The 17,525-nt window shown below is 35.3% G+C and overlaps 8 protein-coding genes across 17 annotated transcripts; 3 read left to right on the forward strand and 5 right to left on the reverse strand.

Annotated features, from left to right (window-relative positions):
• Positions 1-1,300: 1,300 nt before the first annotated feature.
• On the forward strand, positions 1,301-2,188 carry AT1G49110 (uncharacterized protein). Its single transcript, NM_103801.3, has one exon. The coding sequence runs from the start codon at positions 1,451-1,453 to the stop codon at positions 1,982-1,984; it is 534 nt and encodes a 177-aa protein (NP_175337.2). The 5' UTR covers positions 1,301-1,450; the 3' UTR covers positions 1,985-2,188.
• A 976-nt stretch (positions 2,189-3,164) lies between these two features.
• Positions 3,165-4,154, forward strand: CRF9 (Integrase-type DNA-binding superfamily protein; the record flags this gene model as incomplete). Its single annotated transcript, NM_103802.1, has 1 exon — positions 3,165-4,154. One exon carries the CDS (start codon positions 3,165-3,167, stop codon positions 4,152-4,154), a length of 990 nt encoding a protein of 329 aa, NP_175338.1.
• On the reverse strand, positions 4,111-6,127 carry BBX17 (B-box type zinc finger protein with CCT domain-containing protein). 2 transcript variants are annotated; one of them, NM_103803.4, is made up of 3 exons: positions 5,641-6,127; positions 4,770-5,536; positions 4,111-4,658 (listed from the first exon to the last, which is right to left on the reverse strand). In NM_103803.4, the coding sequence occupies exons 1-3, from the start codon at positions 5,672-5,674 to the stop codon at positions 4,479-4,481; spliced, it is 981 nt and encodes a 326-aa protein (NP_175339.2). In that variant the 5' UTR covers positions 5,675-6,127; the 3' UTR covers positions 4,111-4,478. The 2 variants fall into 2 exon arrangements, with proteins under 2 accessions (NP_175339.2, NP_001031160.1); NM_001036083.2 differs by having other exon boundaries at positions 4,770-6,127.
• A 382-nt stretch (positions 6,128-6,509) lies between these two features.
• On the reverse strand, positions 6,510-9,002 carry AT1G49140 (NADH dehydrogenase ubiquinone 1 beta subcomplex subunit 10-B-like protein (Complex I subunit NDUFS6)). Of its 2 annotated transcripts, NM_001333366.1 has the most exons (4): positions 8,219-9,002; positions 7,719-8,034; positions 7,410-7,468; positions 6,510-6,751 (listed from the first exon to the last, which is right to left on the reverse strand). In NM_001333366.1, the coding sequence occupies exons 2-3, from the start codon at positions 8,005-8,007 to the stop codon at positions 7,434-7,436; spliced, it is 324 nt and encodes a 107-aa protein (NP_001321329.1). In that variant the 5' UTR covers positions 8,008-8,034; positions 8,219-9,002; the 3' UTR covers positions 6,510-6,751; positions 7,410-7,433. The 2 variants fall into 2 exon arrangements, with proteins under 2 accessions (NP_001321329.1, NP_564540.1); NM_103804.4 differs by lacking the exon at positions 8,219-9,002 and having other exon boundaries at positions 7,719-8,118.
• Positions 8,217-8,966, forward strand: AT1G49150 (uncharacterized protein). Its single transcript, NM_103805.2, has one exon. It carries the CDS (start codon positions 8,315-8,317, stop codon positions 8,759-8,761), a length of 447 nt encoding a protein of 148 aa, NP_175341.1. The 5' UTR covers positions 8,217-8,314; the 3' UTR covers positions 8,762-8,966.
• On the reverse strand, positions 8,988-12,248 carry WNK7 (Protein kinase superfamily protein). 7 transcript variants are annotated; one of them, NM_179456.3, is made up of 8 exons: positions 11,911-12,248; positions 11,519-11,641; positions 11,351-11,388; positions 10,982-11,209; positions 10,661-10,881; positions 10,407-10,564; positions 9,871-10,291; positions 8,991-9,731 (listed from the first exon to the last, which is right to left on the reverse strand). In NM_179456.3, the coding sequence occupies exons 2-8, from the start codon at positions 11,603-11,605 to the stop codon at positions 9,211-9,213; spliced, it is 1,674 nt and encodes a 557-aa protein (NP_849787.1). In that variant the 5' UTR covers positions 11,606-11,641; positions 11,911-12,248; the 3' UTR covers positions 8,991-9,210. The 7 variants fall into 7 exon arrangements, with proteins under 7 accessions (NP_001321457.1, NP_849787.1, NP_001321455.1 ...); NM_001333369.1 differs by having other exon boundaries at positions 10,982-11,388; NM_103806.2 differs by lacking the exon at positions 11,351-11,388 and having other exon boundaries at positions 11,911-12,129.
• Positions 12,249-12,921: 673 nt separating this feature from the next.
• Positions 12,922-14,321, reverse strand: AT1G49170 (uncharacterized protein). The gene is made up of 3 exons (NM_103807.5): positions 14,013-14,321; positions 13,838-13,926; positions 12,922-13,430 (listed from the first exon to the last, which is right to left on the reverse strand). Exons 1-3 carry the CDS (start codon positions 14,170-14,172, stop codon positions 13,299-13,301), a joined length of 381 nt encoding a protein of 126 aa, NP_175343.2. The 5' UTR covers positions 14,173-14,321; the 3' UTR covers positions 12,922-13,298.
• Positions 14,322-14,391: 70 nt separating this feature from the next.
• AT1G49180 (protein kinase family protein) lies at positions 14,392-17,267 on the reverse strand. Of its 2 annotated transcripts, NM_001198249.1 has the most exons (12): positions 16,961-17,267; positions 16,763-16,880; positions 16,623-16,681; positions 16,484-16,548; positions 16,319-16,412; positions 16,163-16,243; positions 15,966-16,077; positions 15,563-15,650; positions 15,327-15,393; positions 14,856-14,975; positions 14,681-14,778; positions 14,392-14,558 (listed from the first exon to the last, which is right to left on the reverse strand). In NM_001198249.1, exons 1-12 carry the CDS (start codon positions 17,180-17,182, stop codon positions 14,552-14,554), a joined length of 1,131 nt encoding a protein of 376 aa, NP_001185178.1. In that variant the 5' UTR covers positions 17,183-17,267; the 3' UTR covers positions 14,392-14,551. The 2 variants fall into 2 exon arrangements, with proteins under 2 accessions (NP_001185178.1, NP_175344.2); NM_103808.2 differs by having other exon boundaries at positions 14,392-14,778.
• Between the last annotated feature and the right edge of the window lie 258 nt (positions 17,268-17,525).

Consider the following 17,525-nt stretch of genomic DNA (forward strand, 5'->3'; position numbering starts at 1 on the left):
TGAACTTTCTAACATTTGCAATTTCACAACATTAACTCAAAACATTAAGGCGCCGTTTTCTAACATTTCAATACAAAATTATTTTTCCTTTAGCCTAATTAGGGTTTTTCCCTATGGGAAACTTTGGCTATAAGTAAGCGTCATTTCAAAGTTCTGTTATCCGACTGGTTTTATTTCAAAGAGCTTAACTCTAAAAATCGTATAAAGTTTGTTGTTCTCTGTGCCAAAAGCAAAAAGAATAGTACTCCCTAATAGATGCTTCTAACAAGTTGGTATAGAAAATTATTCATTTGTGTTTGGGGACATTAAGTTAAGTGATCAACTCCATCTCTTCATATATAGCTGACCCTTACCTTCATAGTTTTCATTCGATGAACATATATATATGCGGATAAGGTAAGTTAATACTGCGAGTGATTATAATTAGTTTTAAAGCATATGGAGAACATGTCAACGAGAGATATAGAATGTTATTTTGAGACGTGTATCCAACTCTAATGATTCTGATTTTTTTTATGAAAAAGAAGGTTGAAAACCACCCAATTTTCAAAAAAAAATTTTAAAAAAGAGAAGTTAGAAAAAAGATGATGATAGTTCACTTGTTCCAACTAGAGAGGCAATCTCCCAAATGGAGATCAAGATCTATGGATGCGGTGTTTGGTTACACGGCAAGAATACTCCATTTAGACTCTAACCACACTGGTCAGACGTATTAGAAAATATGCAATCCTTGAACAACGTTTAAAAAAATAATTGAATTAATGCTAACATTTGATTTAGTTCTATAAAAACAGAGGAATTTTCACACATGCAGTTTAAAATTCCTATATGATAACAATTAAATGTATCTTTTACTTGCAATATACAATATTTTATTTCATGATTTGGTTTTCGTCTAGGAAGTTTTAAAACAAAAACAACATACTATTAATTAATCTCTAATATATTATGTAACATATTAACGACACTATGACAAAGCCCTACAAGCCAGGTTTGCATCGTGTGGCTAATGAATCTCTTTCAGAAGTCAGCTACACTCAAAAATCTGTTTTTATTTCAAATGCTATGCTAAATTATAAAAACAGCTTATATATATACAAAAAGCTATATTTTTTTTAATACAATTTAGTAACATTTTATTTTTAAAATATACTACAGAATTATATTTAATCCATAAATAACTTAAGTCTAAACTACTCGGTTCTTTCGTTTTCTTTATGGGAAAATGAAACAGCGTGCTTCTTATCCCTCTTGGGAAAATGAAGCAGCGTACTTATTAAGGCAGCAACTGAATAGTCTACTTTTTTCACACACTCGCCTCAATTCAGTGTCATTATATAATTTAGTATCTTCCCATATACGCGATAGCGTGTTAGCCAAGGCAAACTCACTAGGGATTTGTCCTCTAAGCCACGAGATGAATCTCCGTCAAATCTACGAAGTTTAATGGATGAAAACAAAAGCCGGTATTGAAGCCGTTGTGGAAGTGCAACGCAGCGAGAAGCTAAAGAGGCGAGCGACATCAAAAGGTAGGACGGCTGCTGAATCGGCTATGATAAGAGCGTTTAACGCTCAATTTGCTGAGTATAGCTCTGAACTAAAGATAGCTCGTGCGGTCATGAAGAAAGAAAGTGATACTGGTGTTCGTCTCCGAGACAAGTACTGGCCAGTTTCTGCATTCGGTGTAGCCATCAATGTTTTGCACGAAGAGGCAGTTCTTGATTTTTGTAGGAAAGAGGGAGTGAAATGCGGTTTGTACAAGTATGTTGAAGGACTGATTGAACGCAAGACGGTGAGTTTTGCTTTACGCGAAGCCGATAATCTTCGGGCTGTTCTCAAGGAAATGGAAAGGTTTGAAGTTCCGGTTTCGTCTATGGATGGAAATTGTCTTGTTGATAATAAGAGGAAAGATATTGGATCTGTTCTTGGTCATGGTGGAGAAACATCATCTAAGAAGAAGAGACGTCTTACTCGTAAGAAGTAGATTTGACTCATTAACTCGTTAATGGGGAAATGTGAAAATGTTAATGGGAAAATGTATAACTCATTAATACTACTCATTATGCTTTTTATTTTGTTTTGTTTCTTTAGTCTTTCTTTTTGTAACGTTTTTGCGTTTTGTTTTTTCTTTTTGTTGTACGGTCTTTTTAAAAGTTTAATCTACTGTTTAAAACAAAAATTTTATGTTTATCGACACACTCAAACTGGAAGGTCTCAACTTAATCGGATCATGTTTATCAAGTTTTGAAATTTCATTTTATACATATAAGATGATAAATATATATACTATGATGTAGTGACTTAAAAAATAATCTAATGATTTGAAAATTAAACTCGTTAATATAACAAAAAAAAAAATCACTACTAGTTTTGATAGAATAAGTGTATTATTTTCTCAGGTTGCTTTTGAATGTTTCTTATGTATCATGTAAACTTTAACTATATAATAAAATCGATTTGCCGTTAAAAAAAAAAAAGTGTGTTATTTTCTCAAAATCATAAGTTGAGGGTTGAGATTAACCTATGAGATTCTGGATAGTCCCAATTTTACGTGTTCTCCGTACTTAGATGGTTGATTTCTCCATCGAAAATAAAAAACTTTTTATTTAATCATTAATGTGTAGTCTACAAATTATTCTCCGAGAAATACAAAAAAATAAAAATTAGAGTGTGATATCAATTGAAGTTTTAGGACCAAAGAAAAAAAGAACTATAATATATCATCAGAGAATTCCCAATTTTCCATTTTTTCCTACTAAAATATTAACTTTCTTTTTCTATCACAAAAAAAAAAAAATGGTAAATTTAGATATGGTAGTTACCGATATCCTCGTTAATATTTACTACAGATTTTACTTTTATGATTATATCTAAACAAAAATTAAAAAGGAAAACAAAACAATTCTCATAAACTATTAATAACGTCTTCTATGTTTCGTCTTCCTTAGCTTTGCCATAAGCTCCTTGAATTTTATTTTTGACACACTCTCCATAACAAGGTACGATGATGAATCTTAACTATGTTTTCTGTTCAAGTTTTTCTCCCATGTTTAGGTTTTTAATCTCTATCTCTATCACCAACTCAAAACACTACATTGTTTTTTTTTTGGTTTTTATTGTAAGATTCTGTTACTTAGTACCGGAGTTTAGTCGGAGAGAGAACAATGATCAGTTTCAGAGAAGAGAACATCGATCTCAACTTGATTAAAACAATTAGTGTAATCTGTAATGATCCAGACGCCACCGATTCCTCTAGCGACGATGAATCTATCTCCGGCAATAATCCTCGCCGTCAGATCAAACCAAAACCACCGAAACGTTACGTCTCAAAGATCTGTGTCCCGACGCTGATCAAAAGGTATGAGAACGTTTCGAATTCTACAGGGAATAAAGCAGCCGGAAACCGGAAAACGTCGTCGGGTTTCAAAGGCGTACGACGGAGGCCGTGGGGGAAATTTGCGGCGGAGATAAGAAATCCGTTTGAGAAGAAGAGAAAGTGGCTTGGAACGTTTCCTACTGAAGAAGAAGCAGCAGAAGCTTACCAAAAGAGTAAAAGAGAGTTTGATGAACGATTGGGTTTAGTTAAACAGGAAAAAGACCTAGTAGATTTGACCAAGCCGTGCGGTGTACGTAAACCAGAAGAGAAGGAAGTTACTGAGAAGTCGAATTGCAAAAAGGTAAATAAGAGAATTGTTACTGATCAGAAGCCATTTGGTTGTGGTTATAACGCTGATCATGAAGAAGAGGGAGTGATTAGTAAAATGTTGGAAGATCCGTTGATGACATCGTCAATTGCTGATATTTTTGGTGATTCGGCTGTTGAAGCAAATGATATTTGGGTGGATTACAATTCAGTGGAATTTATTTCCATTGTAGATGATTTCAAGTTTGATTTTGTGGAGAATGATAGAGTAGGAAAGGAGAAAACATTTGGATTTAAGATTGGGGATCACACTAAAGTTAATCAACATGCCAAAATCGTATCGACCAATGGGGACTTATTCGTCGATGATTTACTTGATTTTGATCCGTTGATAGATGATTTTAAGTTAGAAGATTTTCCTATGGATGATCTTGGATTATTAGGAGATCCAGAGGATGATGATTTTAGTTGGTTTAATGGTACTACTGATTGGATCGATAAGTTTTTATGAATACTTTCTTGACACGGCCAACGGTATTAGTACAAAACTACAAATCTTTGAGTTACAAGTTGTTTGTAATTCGTTTTGGTTTTTGTAACTAACTGCTTATATAAAGAGATTTACCTCATAAGAGAAGCTTTTACTAGTATGAAATTTAAATTCTCAAATTGATTTAAGAATAAAGTTGTAACCATGTCATTGTAGGGATAAATTCAAAAGCTACGAAATATGTTCCACATGAGCTTTTTTGTTCTTTTGATTAGCTTCTGGTTTCTTTGGAGTAGCCTTTTTTTTATTTGGCACAAAGGAGAAGAAACTGAGAGAATCTGTTCCCTAAGAGTCGATGGCTAAAGATCGTCGGACAAATCGACCTTTCATTCTCGGCCTTTTGTCGGCGTTAACCTTTCTAACCTCGTACCTTATCTTCTTCTCGAACAAACGATTCTTCCTTTTATCTCTGTATCTCCAAACTCTAGCTTCTCTCTCACTTCTTACTCTCTTCTCCTCTATCCCCTGCAATCAACAACCATTACAATAAGTTTCTTTGATAGATTGGGTTCAATTTTCTCAATTTGAAACAATATAATATCATTTTTGTAAGAACTCGGAAGATTAGGCGCTTACTGGAGGAACTAGCTGGAAGCTACTTGTGTTGTTTTTTACATCTCTAGGAGATTCTTGTTTATCCCAAGCTGCTATAACATTTTCGTAATTCAGTCTATGCCTTGCATTATTCTCATAACAATCTTCAATTTCTTCTGTCTTTTCTGAAACCGTTATGACATTGTCGTAATCTTTCTTGCAGCTCATCAAATATTGTCCAGGACATGCTTCAGCTCCATCAGTTTTATCTTCTTCTTCTCCATTGTAATATAGATCCTCCATTGTGTCAGCTTCTTCTTCAAAGTTGAATTGTTTCGTTGTTTCTTCAGTACCATTGTGGTTGCTCAAGAAGAATCCCATCTCTGTGAATCCCTCAAACTCTGGCACAAGAGAAGTCATATCATCATCATTTGCTTCTGGTATGAAAAACATCACTTCGCCTCCAATCTCGGGAACACGAGGATCTTCCCTTCTTCTCTCATCATCTATCTTTTGTTGTGGCTTTTTCTCATACCGAGATCTAGGAGTTCTTGCTTTTCTTCGAAACCCGCTGTGCCAAACCGAGGTTAATGTTGTTCCCCCACGCACATCATTCGATATCTCGTTTGTTCTAAGACAAACTCTCTCGTGTTTTGTCGCTACATGGTTTGCAGAATGCACTGATTCATCACAAACATGGCACAAGAAAGCATCATCGGAGGCACAGTACCAAACTGCGTGTTTGTTCAGACAAAGTTCGCAAGCTCGTGGCTGCTTGACATCTTCTTGGTACTTTGAAATCATAATTTCTGCGCAAAACATGAAAACAGAGATATGAGAAGAAATCAAAGTAGAAGAAGAAACTGGCACAAAAGGAGGTTTATCAGGAAACAGTAGAGTAATGGTTATATACTTTCTGAAATTTTGATATTTTGGTGACTTGTCATGGGCTAAGAACAAGAAAGATCTTAAAGTGAGAAAAAGGGGACAATGAAGAAGACAAGGGCTAAGAGGGATGGAGAATAATGGGCACTGACAAAGGAGCCTGCTTAGGTAGGTATATAATAATCTTTTTCGTTGGGATCAGACAAAGACATTTTCCTTTAGAATCTAGAAGATTTTTTCACTGACACTTCTTTCTTATGTCAGTAGGGACTAGAAATGACTTTTTAGCTCAAGTTTCCTTGAGTCTTGTTCTATACATGTTTAATATTCTTGAATCTTAACATTAAGGGTTAGTGAACATACTTATATAGAGTAGATTAGTCTTAAGAAAAGGTAGTAAAATTTGAGATGAGTAAACACTTGGTGTATTATTGAAGTTTGGCCATACCCATTTTTGGTTGGGTTGTACAAGGAAAAAAGACACTGTAGTGATGATTTGGCATCATGTACCGAAGTTGATCCATATCTTTGCGATCTTATTGGTTAGACTTGGATTATGTTTTTGGGTCTTTTATGGCTTCTTTTCCTTACCCATCTCTAAGTTTTATCTTTTTGTTTGTTAGTCTTTTGTTTTCTGACTCATTTTGTCTGTGGTCCTTACCTGTCTTTGTCACCATTTAACATATGGTAATAGACTCCGTAGATGTTTGAACTACTACTTAAAGGTTAATAAAAATTTCATGAACTATTTCAGAAATGAATCCATTTAGACAACACTAAAGAAGTAAAGATGTTCCTACAGTTTTGAAATAAAGGGAAAGTATGATGTTTTTAGAGTTAACTCTTTCTTAGTTTTATCAGATAAAGTCTTAAAAACATATACTAAGTTGCAAGCATGCAAAAAGGTACTTGGGAATTTCATTATTTCGACAAACAGGGACGCAATGTACAACAAGCCAAAAATATATATAAATCATTTGAAAAACGAAGCTGAGCTTAACCAATTGGAACTCCCAAGTCCAATTAGTAATATATGTTTTACGAAACAGAAAAGCATAAATCAAGTAACAACCTTGATGTGGAGCATTAACTTGCAACAGAGACTCCATTCATGTATGGTAATCAAAGCTCTCACTCACCTGTGTCATTGGAGCAAGAAAAAACCTTTAAAATCTTTGAACCAAATACAAAAATCATCAATCCAATTTGAACTTGAGATTTTGACTATATGCCTTAACCCTATTGGAACTATTGTTTAAACCAATCAAAACCTAAATGTTGGAGCTCTATCCTTCTTCATACAGTCCACAACATCTCATATCTCAAATAATTAATTCATCAATGAAATTCTGTGACTAGGTTTAGCTCTGTTGCAGATTAAAGATGGACGCAATTGCAAGCGGATTGGTATCTATAATATCGGCCCATATGTCTCCAAAATTGAGTCACTCCAAGATCTATCAATTTCATTTCTATACATTCCAAAACATGTCCTGTTTCTAAAACCACCGAAGAAAGTCCATGACTAAGCTTTAACCTTTGTGATTGCAGTCAGATTGATATCAATAATTAACCAGTGTATCCACAACTTCCGCAAAACTAAGTCACTCTAAGACCTGATCAGTTCATACATATAACTATCCAAACATCCATATTCCAATTTTCTCCTACCACAAACAGATTCACATAACATGTCCAGTTATAAGATAGTGTCTACACAAAGCATGCTAGAAAGTCTAACCTTTCTCCTCTTCTAAGCAATACACACTATATAACTAATCAACACCAGTTACTTACCAAAGATCAATCACGCACACAACATCATTCAGCTTCTTCAACAGCTACTGGCTTAGGACCTGGTTTGACAAAATCAATACAAACAAAAAAAATTCAATACATATATCTAAAGGAAGAATCAATTTCACAAAGGTATTCATGAAGAATTTTGAGACCACTCTACATCAAATTCAAATCAAATTCAATCAAACACACTAAAGAGTAACTGAATTCAAAATTCAAAGGCTAAGGAAAAAAACACGAAACCCTAAGAATTTCAATCTAAGCATTTTCACCAGTGTGAGAGAGAACGCCGGGAAAAAAACTCACCGTGAAGAGAGATAGGACGGTGGTCTTTGCCCCAACCAACGCCGCGAGTGGCATCGAGATACTGCTGAACAAGATGACGACACTTCTGGTAATGGTTAACGCCTTCGACGCGGTAACACCATTTGACCTTCTCACGTAAGATCTTAGCCTTCTCGATATGGATCCATTTCTCACGAACAATGTGTTCTCTCATCTCCACCATCGCAACCGGATCCTTGTACGGATTCTCAGGATCGAATCCATCCGGCGCCGACTCTTCGAACTCCGGCAATCCCTTCTTCCTCCCCATCGGATTTTTGATTTCTTTTGTTTCCGTCTGATTTTCCGACAATCAGGTAATGTTTTGTTGTTATTTTGGGCTTTTAATTCAATTAATGGGCCTCACCTCGGCCCAGATAAAGCTTGCTTAGTTGAAAAAATGAACAACGGGAAAAGTAAATAAAATAAAAGGAAAGGACTCTTGTGCCCCAAGCCAGAATATAAAAGACTCTTATAAATACCTTTCTTCCTAAGCAGCTGATTAGGGGTTTTTGCCGATCTCCAATTTCTCTCTTTTAACCTAGCTCTAGTGCGTTGTTCTACTAATCATCTTCTCCATGGACAATAAATCCGCAACCAAAGCTGAAGCATCTCCTTCTGTGATTAAGGACACGACGCCTACAGACAATTTGGAGAAAGATAAGAAAGACATGACGACTGAGATGAAAATATCTGATGCGATGGAGATGTTGGAAGGATTTGGTATTCGTCTTCATAAAATGGAAGAGAAGATGGATCTGTTGATCTCATTGTTTAGGTCAAATAATGAAGTTAAAATTGGCTCTGTAAAGCCCAGGCAGAGAGCATGTCTGTGGATGGATCATCTTCTGATGAGGAACCTTATAGCCGTTTTGGTACTCCTGTCTTTGGTCCTGGTGGTGGTCGTGGTCTTTTCGTCGGTGGTCGTTTTTCCGGTGGTCGTTGTGGCGGTCAAGGCTTTTGTAGACGTTCCTGTTGAGGTTTTGGTGGCGGAAGAAGAGACCTATTTTTGCTACTCAGCTTGAGCTTTGGTGTTTTAAACTTGTGATATAATGCAACCTCTTCAATAGTTAGGTTTTTCTTATGTTCTATAGTTACGGTTTGTCTGAATGTTAAGCCTCAATTTTGAGTGCTTTTGGTGTTAAATAAACACAATGAAAACAGGTTTATTTCTTATGAATAGAGGCAAGAAAATTGTGTATTCACTTTCTTGTTTTATCTCGAGAATAGTTTTACATATATACCTGATGAATGGTTTTATCTCAGCAATTAGTGCTTTATATAATGTAAATCCCAATTACCATTAGAAAATACTTTCTATTTTTTTTATGGAGGAAACTTTCTACACTTGCAATGAAACAAGTAAACAACAAAAGCTTTTTTCTCTTTGACCAAAACTAAAATAATAAAACATGGAAAAACAGAAAAGCAAAACAGAGGAATCCAAAACCAGAGTGTTGCTCTGTTGTTTACTTTACTCAACTTGTTGCATCTTCTTCTCGAAAAATCTATTTTTGGTCTCCATTGTTGCTTCTTCTCTTTTCCTCGTTATCTCTTTCATCTCTTCTCTGAACCGTTCTTCTATCTTTTCTAACTCCTCTTTTAACCTCTCATCTTCTTCTTCTTCCTCCAAGCTTCCTGGTTTCTCTGCTTCTTGATCTTCTGTTGTTGCAGCTACGGTCGGGTTTGCCTCATCATCGGATCGTGGGCAATAATCAGAGGACAAAGAGTGGCTAATGGATTCACCAGCTTGAGAACTTGCACCGTTTTGATGATTATCCTTGGAGCTCTGGTTCTGTTGCGGATGAATTAGATGATCGACAGCTACATCGGTTTTCCAATTCGGTATCAAATTGACGAGTAACACGTCAATCAATTCCGCTATAAACTTTACGTTTTTATCCGTCAATTCAAGCTGTTCAACCATCTCACTAGATACATTAGAAGCAGTGTCACCTTCTTGAAAGAATAGAAAATGAATGTTCCTCACACGCCCTACACGCCAAAAAGAAGACAAAACTAATCAAGTTTGGTATAATATGCAATTTTCCAAACGCAATTTTTGGCTGATTGTATATGCATCTAACATTTTCGGTGAAATGTTTTGTAAAATATAAACGCAAAAGACTCTTACCATTTTCATCGACTATACGAAGAATTAATGAGACAGAGTTCTCATCATTCTCTTCACCTTTAAGGACAAAAAAGTTTCCTCGCTTTGCCCGTCTAACCTCAATACAGTTTGTTCCTGAATTGTTGCTTGAAATAACAATAGGAAGGTTATTGTCTTCGTCAAGATTCATTGACATCGTTCTATTCCGAGCATTAGGTGGTCCTTCAGACATAAGACAACGTTCACCGAATGATCCTTCTTTCGGCATTACAATGTCGGGAAGCGGTAATGGATTGTTCATAACTAAACCGTTCACATTGAGAAAAGAATCCAATAAAAGCTCCTCTGCCGATAACCTTTCGGAAGCTGGCAATAAACATTTCTCGATAAATTTCATTACCTCTGGATCTTTAACCTTTGATAGTGAAGCTGGTTTGATCCCCTAAGTAAAGAATACAAAAAAAAGACTCACCAAGTAAGTTATCCATTCATATTATCATATATTGTTCGATATCATAAAACCAATGGTAGAAACAATTTGAAAATATCGAACTTACCGATGAAACTTTCTTGTAGATTTGAGCAGAGTTTCTACACTCACAATAAGGATATTCAAAAGTCACCATTTCCAACATACACATCCCGAACGAATATATATCAGCGAGCTCGTTGTAGTTCTCATCGTAAAGCTCAGGCGCCATAAACTCCGGTGTTCCTGTTGGTTATAACATAACACTATCAATTTAGATCCTAAAAAAAACAAAGAAAAACGAATTTGTAAACTATATAAAAGAAAAAGCATTGCTCATACCAATCACACTTTTGGCATTAGCTTGTTCCATGACAGTAGCTAAACCAAGATCTCCTATTTTCACTTCTCCATGATTACCGTTGATAAAAATGTTGTCACATTTGATATCTCGGTGTATTATCGGCGGATCTTGACTATGTAGATATTTCAATCCCGTTAAAATCTGTCTCGCCCAACACTTGACAGCCTTCATATTCACCTTTCTATGTTTCTTACGGTACCTTCAAGAAAACCAAGATTTCGCTGCTTTAAACACAACTCCAAAACCGCTATTTTCGCGGCGACATAACAAGATAGTATAAAAATGAGCAAAATACATACTGCCGGAGACTTCCTGAAGTGAACAACTCGGTAATTATGTTAACCGTCTTGTTCTTGTCATCGATCCACGAGTTATAAAACCTTATGATGTTTTTATGCTTCAGAGATTTCAAAAGCCGCACTTCGGAATATAGCCTCTCTAGACAATCTGGTGATTGCAAAAGATCGTCGATCCTTACTTGATTCCACGCTACTTCAATCCCATCTACTTCGTCGAATCCCTTAAAACTGATTATTTGTTCAAGAGAGTTAAAGAAATAATGAATTTCATATCCTCTCGTAGCACAAACTATGATGTCACATAACACAGAATAACAGATTGTAAAACAAAAACAGAGATTATGTAAAGAAAAACAGAGAAAGGGATACACTGTCTTGGATGCGCCTTTGCCTATTACTTCTTTGTACTGAAAGGTTTACACATTTGAATGTGTCAAGGGAAAACAAAATGGAGAAACAGGGCATATTTGGTCGAGCCTAATATTTGGTAACAAAGAATTAAAACAATTATGGAAGAGATAAAGGTGAAGTAGTTACCCGAATATATCGACAAGTTGGGTCGATTTCAAGAACTTCTGGGTCAGGTGGTTCAACAATTGCAGAAGCATCTTCTGAACCTTCCATATCTTATTAATCTTTTTTTATCTATTCTTCAAATTTCTATAACAAAGAATGCAAAACATATATATACCCTTTAGATTCATATGAAGACGACAACACAAACTAACTCCAGCAAATGATTGATCAGCTCAAATAAATATTATTGACCGAGAATTTCTTTTTGTTAAATCTATTAAGGAACCTAAATAAACCTCAAATCGCGTCAACGAACATCTATCACGTAAGAGAAAGACGCAATGACAAACATGCATAGGAAGATCATCAAAAATCAGATATTAACAAGAACATGAGATTAGAATATAATTTACCTGGAAAAATGATGGTTTGTTCTGTTCTAAGTTTTTCCGCCGACTTAACACACAACGGGGAAAAAAAAGAAAAAAGGTTGGAACCCTAATTTGATAAATTGATCGAAGAAGACGCAAAGACAATGGAAAGATTAAATAATTAAAGTGTTGTTCAATCGAAACACAAACAACAAACTTGGTTCCACCTGATTTATCTCTCCAAACTATTTATATGTATATAAAAAAAACCTAGCCCATGTAATTTATATATATCCATAATTCCTCATGCAATTGCTTTTTCATTTTATTAAGATAAGATATAATTGGGCCTATTGATCTTTTTGTTGTTTTAAAACATCTAATTGGGCATCTTGATTATGTAATGTATATTGTATAGACTATAGTCTTAAGATAATAATAAATACGGTTTCGTTTTTGGAGTCGATCGCTTGGTTAGGTGATGTATATTACAAGCGGCATGTGATCATTGGAAGTTATAAACCAATTGGTGACATGGAAATACTCAAATGGATATTGTTTTCTGACTTTTTTCTTAATCAAATCATTGATTACTTTAGAATCCCTTTTGGTGGCTTTAAGCATCGCTTACCTGATCGGTATCTGAACAGACAAATATTCGCTTTTCATTATGAAATAGAAACAAAATAGCTGTGTTCTTTGTAATTTATGAGACAACGATCATTGAAAGTGACTTCAACCTGCATGGCACGGGTCGTCGCATAACTAATCAATTAAAAAAATCGTAAGGAATATCCAACCATTATTATTTAAAACGTATAAAATCCACAAATCAAGTAGTTTTATAACTGTATTGAGAAATTGATATTACTTTTGTATTTTGGTTCTTGAAATTAGACTTACAAACTTAAAAGGATTTTGTTCCAATTCTCATATTATTGTTTTTTAAGTTTGTTGTACAAGTTTTTTAGGAAAAAAAAAATATTGTTGTTCAAGTTGTGAGCAGAGAAATTGGACTTGTGATTCTCCATAGCCCATTTTTATCTTCTTTTGGCCCATTATTGTTTCTTCTCTTTTGATTGGTTCAAAAGTCAAAAACGGTTGAAATATACAAAGACAAATAAGGATCAAGAGAGAAAAGAAAACCATCCTAAATACTTTACATGAAAATAAGGATTAACAAACACATCAAAAAACCATCCATGACTTCAGATCAATTGGGGACTAGACTAAACACAGCTTTGTTATATAATAAGCAATAGTCTATAGATTTACATGACATTAATCATGGACTCATAGTAATATCAGACCAATGATCTCTATCACAAATCCTGAAACTCTTCAAACCATTCGTACCTTAAGTGAACATGAACCATTTAGCTTTTGATGATTTAGTTTCTCCATATAGTTAGTTACAGGCTTGGAGATCTTTAGGTAGGTTTTGATGCTTGGGACAAAGCTTGAAAAACACTCTGTTGGGTCATATCCTCAACAATCACAACTTTATCTCGAGACTTCGATCCCGAACCGAGAGAGACTTGTCTTCTTTTCACCCCCAATACCTATCAAAGATAACATTTTAGAAGTCAGGATATGAATATGATGATAGAATTCATCTCTTAATCTTATCTCTCAAAATCAGCAGCAAACAATTCTCACTACTTAAAGCAGCATATAAACCATAGCAATCCAAATCAGAGCAACAACTATGTTACATATATCTTAACAAAGATCCTCCAAGTTAAGGTTTGATTCCTTTAGTCCACGGAAGCTCACAAGTGCATATTTTTTATGACTAGTGGCTCAACAAGAGCTAATCAAATTCATCAAAGATTACAGAGACACAATTCTACATGACATTATCAAACTATCTGAGAACCAAATCCAGATATGAGAGCAAAACAGAGTATAAACAATTTCAAAGAACTTGAAAAGTGAAAATTTATCTGCGAAGAAAGAGAAACTTTACAGAGCTCATGTACTCGAGAAGAGCTGCGTTAGCTTCACCATCTCTAGCCGGCGCGTCGATTTGAACGCCTACCGCTTCGTCGCTCACATCTCCAGATCATAGAGAGGAAACCAAAATCAATAAAATCCGAGACTTTACACAAAATCAAAACCGATGAATGGAAGAGGAGATATACCGGTGATGGAGGCGGCTTTGGAACCTGGCTTCGCATGGATGGTGATAGCGACGGAGGAAGGTGTAAGGAGACGCAAACACGTCGGAAAGCTTGAAGATTCTGTGACCGTCGTTGATTCCGCCGCCGATTTGGTCTTCTTTCCTTTCTTCGTCGGAGCCATTTTAGTTTTCTCGACGAAAGGCCTTTTTGGGTTTATATGTTGTAAATAGGCTTTTGATAAAAGGCCCTTTTGGGTTTGGTTTGGGCTTTGGAATGAAAAAGTGAATAATTCTTAAGATTAGCATAATTTTGGTGTAAGTCGAATTTATTTTTTTGCATCCTCAGGTTTCACCTTCAAAGACGAGAAGATGGCAGTAATAAGCTCTTTGAACAATAGATGGATAACATCAACAAACGTTGGAAAATAAATATAAGAAGAAAAAAAAGCGTTTGATGGAATACTAAGCTGCAGTACCATAGATTATATGCTATCATGATTTACGAGTACAACGAAGCAAAATCCAGAGTAGCAATTGGCTCGTAGAAACCAGTTCTTGCTTCTAAAACCTGATTTACCATTTTGAAGTTAACAGTGTGAATATATATCATTGGAGATGTTTATCAAAATATTAGAAGTGATCGAAGAATAAGTAAAACTGTAAGTAGGGGATATAAAACCACCAACGTACAGTTGCACCTTCATAAGTTCCTTGTTCAGGTTCCAACTTCTCAGCATTTGGAAGAACCAGGTTTTCTGTTTAGCTTTCCTAAGTAGTTGAGATAGAACCTAGACCCAAGATATATAACTTCTCAGACAGCCTTAGTCAAAGAAAGTGTGCTGCGACAGAATTTAGTGAAACCTACCTTGATGCTCTCTCCTCTTGAAATAAGGTAGGAGGTAGGGACTCCAGTTACACGAGCCATTTCAATAGTATTGTAAATATACATCAGGTTTTCAAGAAGCCTCTGTGGGAGGTATGCATCCTGTAACAGCAAATACGAATGCAATTTAAGTTTTTATCTTTTTATAAGATTCTAATACTGGACTAGAAACAGAGAAAAAGAACAGTTGAAACCAAATAGAAACAGAACAATTACTGCAAGAAAGAAGTGACCAATAGAACAAAATCAAAATTCTGAGAAACCATGGAAACATAATGGTGTAAACTATAATCTTCTACACTCAATAGTATGAACTTAACTATTGATCTCTTAGCATTGCCTAAAAATATAAAAGAAGAAGAAGGCTGATGGTTTTGCAATTAATTTGAAAATAAAGCATCTAATATAATGATGACTCCAACAATATTTAAACTGGTTAGGGACAAAAAAAACCTGTGAAAGGTCAAATTGAAGTCTTCCGTTAATTGTAGCCACTTTTCTTTCCCTTGTTCCATGTTGTCTGAAACAAGACGACTCAATATTATTGGATGTATCCCAATACTGATGAATAATACAATCAATTAACTAGATCCGCAAATCTGAAAGAAAAAAAAAAAAAAAAAGGCAGTATAATTTAGATATGAGCCACCACTTCTATGGATATAATGGAAACATAAATTTCAAGATACCTTGAAGAAAATGTTGTGTCCTTGACCCAAACCCTACTGTTCTTTATACGGCCAAGAAAAGGAAAATCTTCTATGCCCAGTGTGGCAGCTCTCTGAGAATCAAAAACATATTTGCTAGGTTAAATGTCAGTCTAGCTCAGCTGAAATACAAATATAATGCATGCTTCAACTAAATTATATACATGGATACAGGCACGAGAATCTATACAAGGATTCAACAGAAGTTTTAAGACGACTTCATCTTTTTACCTCAAGGACAAATCAATCATAGCCTCAAGAACTTGTGTTTGTAGAATTCATCGAAAGAGAGACGAGTAACTGCAGAAAATGGTAACCAAGAACTGAATATATATAGCGATATGTGTACATAGTGTAGCCGCAAACAGATGAGATTTTTCTGTACCTGGGTTAATAGAAAGCAATCTTGAGCAGACGTCGATGCAATCAGGATGCATCTGTTGAAGAATAAGCCGAGAGAATGGAAGAGCTGTACTAGATTTGATGTTCCTTAGAACCTATGGTTAGTGGTAAAAGGTTTTTAAGTTAAAGGCATTGGAGCTTTTTGATAAAAGAATACTACTAACTAATTCAAGATCTCACCTGAACATTGTTATTACCACGGAATGGTGGATACCCGTGAAGTAGCTCGAAAAGGATTGCTCCTACACTCCACATATCAGCCTGCAATGTTTCTCAGTGAATTTAAAACTGGAAAACCTTATCATTCAATGGAGCTGCATAAAAACAATATCACACCTTTTCATTGTATCTCTGAAACTGAAGAACTTCAGGAGCCATGTAAAACGGAGAACCACACACTGTTTCAAGATACTTGCCCGGATGTAGTTTTCTGCTTACGAACATGAAACATATAAAGATCTTTATACTATAAGCATGTCTTTCCTCCTCAAAAAACTTTACCTTGCAAGACTAAAATCGGCAATCTTCAACACCAAATCATCACCAGATCCGTCAATTAAAATATTCTGTTCCAATCAAATACTATTGTCACAATTCACAACCAAACTTGAATCCAGAGTATCTATAATTCTAGAAGTACCTCAGGTTTCAAGTCTCTATGGATAATGTGATTATCATGAATAATTTCCAAACCAGCTCCTTCATCAAAACATTGATGACACTATTAAGTCAAGAAGAAGCAAATGCAGTGAAATCATTCTCCTATATAACAATAGATACCAATTTGCTTCATAAATCTCTTGGCGATATCTTCTTCAACTCTACCATAACGTTGAATATACGATGATAAAGTTCCTCCATCACAATATTCCAAAACCATAACGAGAAAATCATCATCCTGCAAAATTGAAGAAAACAAATCAATCATATTCTTCATAGACTCAAGAAATATTGAAAAACTCAGTTTTGGGTTAGTACTTGAGAAACATGGAGGAGACGAATGATATTGGGATGATCAACAGAAGATAGAAACTCCAGTTCGTTGTTTAAACAGTCTCGGAGATTGCGATTGAGCTTCGAGAGGTCGAAACACTTCATCACTGCTTCTTCGCCGGTTAACTTGTGCTTCGCTAACCAAACCGTAGAGGTTAAACTCTCACTGAGCTTCGATTTCGCTATGTAATCATCAAGCATCATCATTGGTTTCCAGAGATTATCTTCTTCAACCAAAGAAAGATCAACTTTATTTTCCTTTGTTTCAAACAAAAATTGGTGAAAGGAAGTTGTTAGATCCTCTTGCGTCAGGTTTTAGTAAATGGATAATGTTAGTGTTACGACGTCGTTTCTGGTTTCGTAAAGAATAAAATAAGTTCTCACAGAAAAGTCTACGGTATAAATCGAAAGCGTCGTGAAACTAGCTTACGGTATAAACGACTTCCCTTCGTTACCGTAAACTTATTACTAGAATAAGATAAGTTCTCACAGAAAAGTCTTCGTTGCTTACTTGGCTTCTCACTTCTTTAATTTACGCCAATTTATATGG

Source organism: Arabidopsis thaliana (assembly GCF_000001735.4).
Source record: "Arabidopsis thaliana chromosome 1 sequence".
NCBI classification, from domain to species: domain Eukaryota; kingdom Viridiplantae; phylum Streptophyta; class Magnoliopsida; order Brassicales; family Brassicaceae; genus Arabidopsis; species Arabidopsis thaliana.

Coding starts and splice junctions, on each gene's coding strand:
- WNK7 (NM_001333369.1), bottom strand. CDS start 11,605: ATGGAAGGTTCAGAAGATGCTTCTGCAATTGTTGAACCACCTGACCCA. Junction 10,565..10,660: donor TAATGCCAAAAGTGTGATTG/GTATGAGCAATG, acceptor TATAACCAACAG/GAACACCGGAGTTTATGGCG. Junction 10,292..10,406: donor TCTACAAGAAAGTTTCATCG/GTAAGTTCGATA, acceptor TTCTTTACTTAG/GGGATCAAACCAGCTTCACT.
- BBX17 (NM_103803.4), bottom strand. CDS start 5,674: ATGACAAGTCACCAAAATATCAAAATTTCAGAAA. Junction 5,537..5,640: donor AAATATCAAAATTTCAGAAA/GTATATAACCAT, acceptor TGTTTTGCGCAG/AAATTATGATTTCAAAGTAC. Junction 4,659..4,769: donor GCTTCCAGCTAGTTCCTCCA/GTAAGCGCCTAA, acceptor TGTTGATTGCAG/GGGATAGAGGAGAAGAGAGT.
- AT1G49140 (NM_001333366.1), bottom strand. CDS start 8,007: ATGGGGAGGAAGAAGGGATTGCCGGAGTTCGAAGAGTCGGCGCCGGAT. Junction 7,469..7,718: donor CCGTCCTATCTCTCTTCACG/GTGAGTTTTTTT, acceptor TTGTCAAACCAG/GTCCTAAGCCAGTAGCTGTT.
- AT1G49180 (NM_103808.2), bottom strand. CDS start 17,182: ATGATGATGCTTGATGATTACATAGCGAAATCGAAGCTCAGTGAGAGT. Junction 15,651..15,965: donor ATTGCTTTCTATTAACCCAG/GTACAGAAAAAT, acceptor ATTCTCAGAGAG/CTGCCACACTGGGCATAGAA. Junction 14,779..14,855: donor CAAGAGGAGAGAGCATCAAG/GTAGGTTTCACT, acceptor TCTTGGGTCTAG/GTTCTATCTCAACTACTTAG.
- AT1G49110 (NM_103801.3), top strand. CDS start 1,451: ATGAAAACAAAAGCCGGTATTGAAGCCGTTGTGGAAGTGCAACGCAGC.
- AT1G49170 (NM_103807.5), bottom strand. CDS start 14,172: ATGGCTCCGACGAAGAAAGGAAAGAAGACCAAATCGGCGGCGGAATCA. Junction 13,927..14,012: donor CAAAGCCGCCTCCATCACCG/GTATATCTCCTC, acceptor TATGATCTGGAG/ATGTGAGCGACGAAGCGGTA. Junction 13,431..13,837: donor TTCTCGAGTACATGAGCTCT/GTAAAGTTTCTC, acceptor TATCTTTGATAG/GTATTGGGGGTGAAAAGAAG.
- AT1G49150 (NM_103805.2), top strand. CDS start 8,315: ATGGACAATAAATCCGCAACCAAAGCTGAAGCATCTCCTTCTGTGATT.